This window comes from Agrilus planipennis, unplaced genomic scaffold (genome assembly GCF_000699045.2).
Source record: "Agrilus planipennis isolate EAB-ADULT unplaced genomic scaffold, Apla_2.0 scaffold282, whole genome shotgun sequence".
NCBI lineage: Eukaryota > Metazoa > Arthropoda > Insecta > Coleoptera > Buprestidae > Agrilus > Agrilus planipennis.
Window position 1 is genome coordinate 120,575 of NW_020439604.1, and position 3,758 is coordinate 124,332.

The 3,758-nt window shown below is 33.3% G+C and overlaps 1 protein-coding gene across 1 annotated transcript; it reads right to left on the minus strand.

Annotated features, from left to right (window-relative positions):
- Positions 1-263: 263 nt before the first annotated feature.
- On the minus strand, positions 264-3,232 carry LOC112905938 (pro-resilin-like). Its single transcript, XM_025979386.1, has 3 exons — positions 3,018-3,232; positions 606-809; positions 264-441 (listed from the first exon to the last, which is right to left on the minus strand). Exons 2-3 carry the CDS (start codon positions 774-776, stop codon positions 298-300), a joined length of 315 nt encoding a protein of 104 aa, XP_025835171.1. The 5' UTR covers positions 777-809; positions 3,018-3,232; the 3' UTR covers positions 264-297.
- Positions 3,233-3,758: the final 526 nt, after the last annotated feature.

The window sequence follows — 3,758 nt, forward strand, 5'->3', positions numbered from 1 at the left end:
TGGTTGATTTTCCTGGGGCAGTGTCCGGAAATTCGTTATCAAGCCAAGTTTTTGCTTCAACTGTATTTTTCCCCTTCAAAAAGCAATATTTTATCAACACGCGAAATTCCTTTTTATCAATTTTTTTCACAATAACAAAAGTTGCTTCACTAAAAATGCTATAATTCACAAACTAATGATCCGACAGCCGTCAAATTTATAGACGCGTCTTTTGAAGGTTAGGACTAACTGAAAATCATATGGATTTAGTTCTGGTGCCGCCATCTATGTGTAAGGCCGGGGACTTTTCAATTGACCCTAGTATTTTATGAGTAGATAAGTCTTTAAAAGTATGTTAAATAAATTTGAGAAATATATACCTGTTACTGGGGGAGTTGAAGGCGGTCCTGTAGGTCTTCTAACACCCGGTGCAGGATACGAGGGTTGGCCTTCGTAGCTTACCTTATTGAACAATTACATTACAATTAGTGATCAATACGTATTTTTGTAGATTAATTATTTATCGTAAGAATTTAAGATACGTTTCGGCTGAATCCATTTTCAGGTCTCTCCACTATTATTAGTGCATATTACTATTATTATTCCTTTTGTACCTATTAACGTACCTGGGCGTGAAAACCAGTTGCCCAGTCGGCGATGTATTTGATAACTTGGGTCCGACCATCTGGTAGAAGAACCTTATATTCGCCAGTGGTCCGGTCCCCATCGTTGATCGCGTTGTGGGTGTAATCGTTACCAAAGTCGTCTCGAACTGAATACTTAAAGTCGAAGGGCATTGCCGGTTTGTGGGGCACTAACAAGTGGTCGAACTTGAACAAACAAATAAAAAAATATTTATAGTACTTTATTGAGAAAAATGTCAATAGGAATAGGGTTCGTCTTCTGTAGAACGTTGGGATATCCTACAGGAATTTATTATCTTTTTTTACAGCTTTAACGTGTTCACCAATGCGTTTTTTGAACGAACTATTAGTTTGTCCAATATAAAAAGAGCATCTGACCTATCTAAAATATTGAAAAATAAAACACTTATTATATATTTTAATTTTGAAAAAAATAATTTTTCAAAGAATATGGTGTAGGGCTAATGTTAGATAAGTCAGGTATTTACAAATTCATCATCATAAGGTTGTCAGTTCTAAGACTGGTTGGACACCTCCACTGTGTCCTTTCCTAAGATAATCTTCGCATTTCCCTAAAACTAGAACAGCCCACATCCTTAACTATTTGCGAACACTAATCTAATCTAGGTCTACCTCTAGCCCTCCTAACTCCCGTTTCTGCGTCTAATATGTCTCTCACTAAACCTTTATGCCTGAGAAGGTGTCCTACCAACCTATCTCGCCTATTTCTTATTGACTTCTATAGAGTCCTCTGTTCTCTTATTCTTTCTCTACGTTGCTGCTCCAGTTCTATAACTGCCTGTTAATCTTTATACAAACTAAGTATCACTCTTCTATCTCTGTAACTCATCCCTACATTTTTTTAAGTATATTTAACGTCTTGTTCCATTTAAGATTGTCAAAAGCTCGTTCTAAATATACAAATTATTATGCAAAAATTTGAGGTAATTCTTTTCGTAATGGACACACTGTGAAGCAACCATGGGAGAAGTCTTCCCATTTTTTCTATGTTCCAAACAACAACAATATTTAAGTAACAACTTTATAAACTTTATTATTCTGCAATATCGTGCATTAGTTTGTCTTCAATTTCTGAATTTTATATAGTATATCGGTTGATGTTTTAATTGTCTAACAATTTAAGGATTTGTCTAATATTACTTCTTCTTTTATTTTCAGAATTGGCTGGCACCAGTGTTTTTGGTAAGTGCATCAATTATTTTTCATTTCTGGTGTATTTGTAGCTCCATTTCAGTAATAGTAAGTTCAGATTCTCTAAAAACTTATTGACTCGCTCCAATTTAATTTTAATACCGAGGTTACCCCCGATATATCTATCTGCAGGCCATTTTCTTTAAAGAAAATCGATTCTCACTTGCTCTATAAAAAGACAATTGCACTTATCTATCTGTTAGAGAAATGCTATTTGCAACGATAAATATACGTATTCGTATATGGTATTGCGTATTACTTTGTAGCGCTTTTTTATACATATCTATAACTCCTTTTAAGTCGATGTAATACAGGCTTTACCATTAGAATGAATCCTCTTTGTACGCGACGGTATGAAGAAAATGTTGAAAAATCATGAACCTTCCCGTAACCTACTAACATTTTCTGTTTTGAATAAATCGAAGAACTACATGGGTAGTATGTCGTTGCTTGTAGATTGTCCATATTTAGTTTGTTAATTCTCTGAGGTATGATAAGATAAGTCTTTACTTTTCGGAATCCGATTGACAGAAAGATGTTTAATTAATAAGGAATAGAGAAACGGGAGCAGTATTTTTTTCTGGATAAGTTACCCTATGTCCTTTTCTGTACCCTTAGCAATGTGGGTACAAAACTTCATAATAGGTTCTAAGCTGGGCTTCGCTTTTGTTGATGCCCCAAGTAAGTGTCAATGATCATCAACGACCACATAAAACTAATTTTTCTATCCCTTGGGAACAGCATTGTTTTTCTGGATAAAAGGTACCCTATGTCCTTTTCTGTACCCTTGACAATGTTTGTACAAAATTTCATGACGATCGGTTTAATAGTTATGGCTTGAAATAGTAACAAACAAACTTGCATTCACATTTATAATATTAGTTAGGATATTAATATTTAGATAGCGGGTAACGCGATATTTTTTCAGAAAGATTAATGTCGTTGTTGTTTTAATTATATTTTTTTCTGACTAACTATAATGAATAGAATGTTCTTGAAGCTGCTTTGGTATTCATGAGAGTTCTTGAAGTCTATTGTGTTCCAGTCCATTAAATATATTATGTGCTTTGCTATAGGCATTTAGTTTCAACAAATATTAGTACCTACATATGTAATAGCGTCATTAACAACGCGAGAATGTAAACAACTGTCGAAGCCTACTGTTTTTTTCCTAATACTCACCAGGGTATTTATGCAATGTTACTTTAAATGCACTTTCAGACGTGTAAGTGTGGCTTCTTACGAGCAATCTAACAATTTAGTCTTCATCTTCCAGCAAATTAACACAAAGTTGTAACGCACAATGTTATTGGCAGTTTTTTCAAAAAATTGAAAGTAAAAATACACTGAAATGCTTGTTAAGTAATTATTTGTGTCTGTAGTTGATCATAACGCTACAACTATTGTTACACAGACGTATTAGGAAACAGTTAGTCGTGACTACATTTTTTTAATTGTTGTGCCTTAGAAGGTGAAGGCTTTGAACATCGTTTGTTACAAGTTTACATTATTTTCAATGGTTTGGCAAAAGTATTAATTGTTTGTAGGTTTAAATAAAGAAAGAGGAACTTGTTTTTACTTGACATTTTTAGTTTTTACAGTTTTAATTGTCCTTTGAATACTCGGGATATTTAAAATAATCGTATTGTCATATTTTTGTTCCGCGACTGTCATGGTTTGTCACCAAATACAAAAATTAAGTCGTGGATACATTTTTAACAAAAAAAATAATATTTTATACTGAATAATTGTCGATAACGCGTATGTCATTCGATAGATCATAATACAGCTGTTATTACAAATTATTGACATTTACTAATATATCAAGTAATCGGATATTAACAAGGATTTCGCTTTTCCTATCCTGTTTTTCGAAAGTTTTATTACCAATTATAGGAGTTGAATACAATAAACTGAATGTTA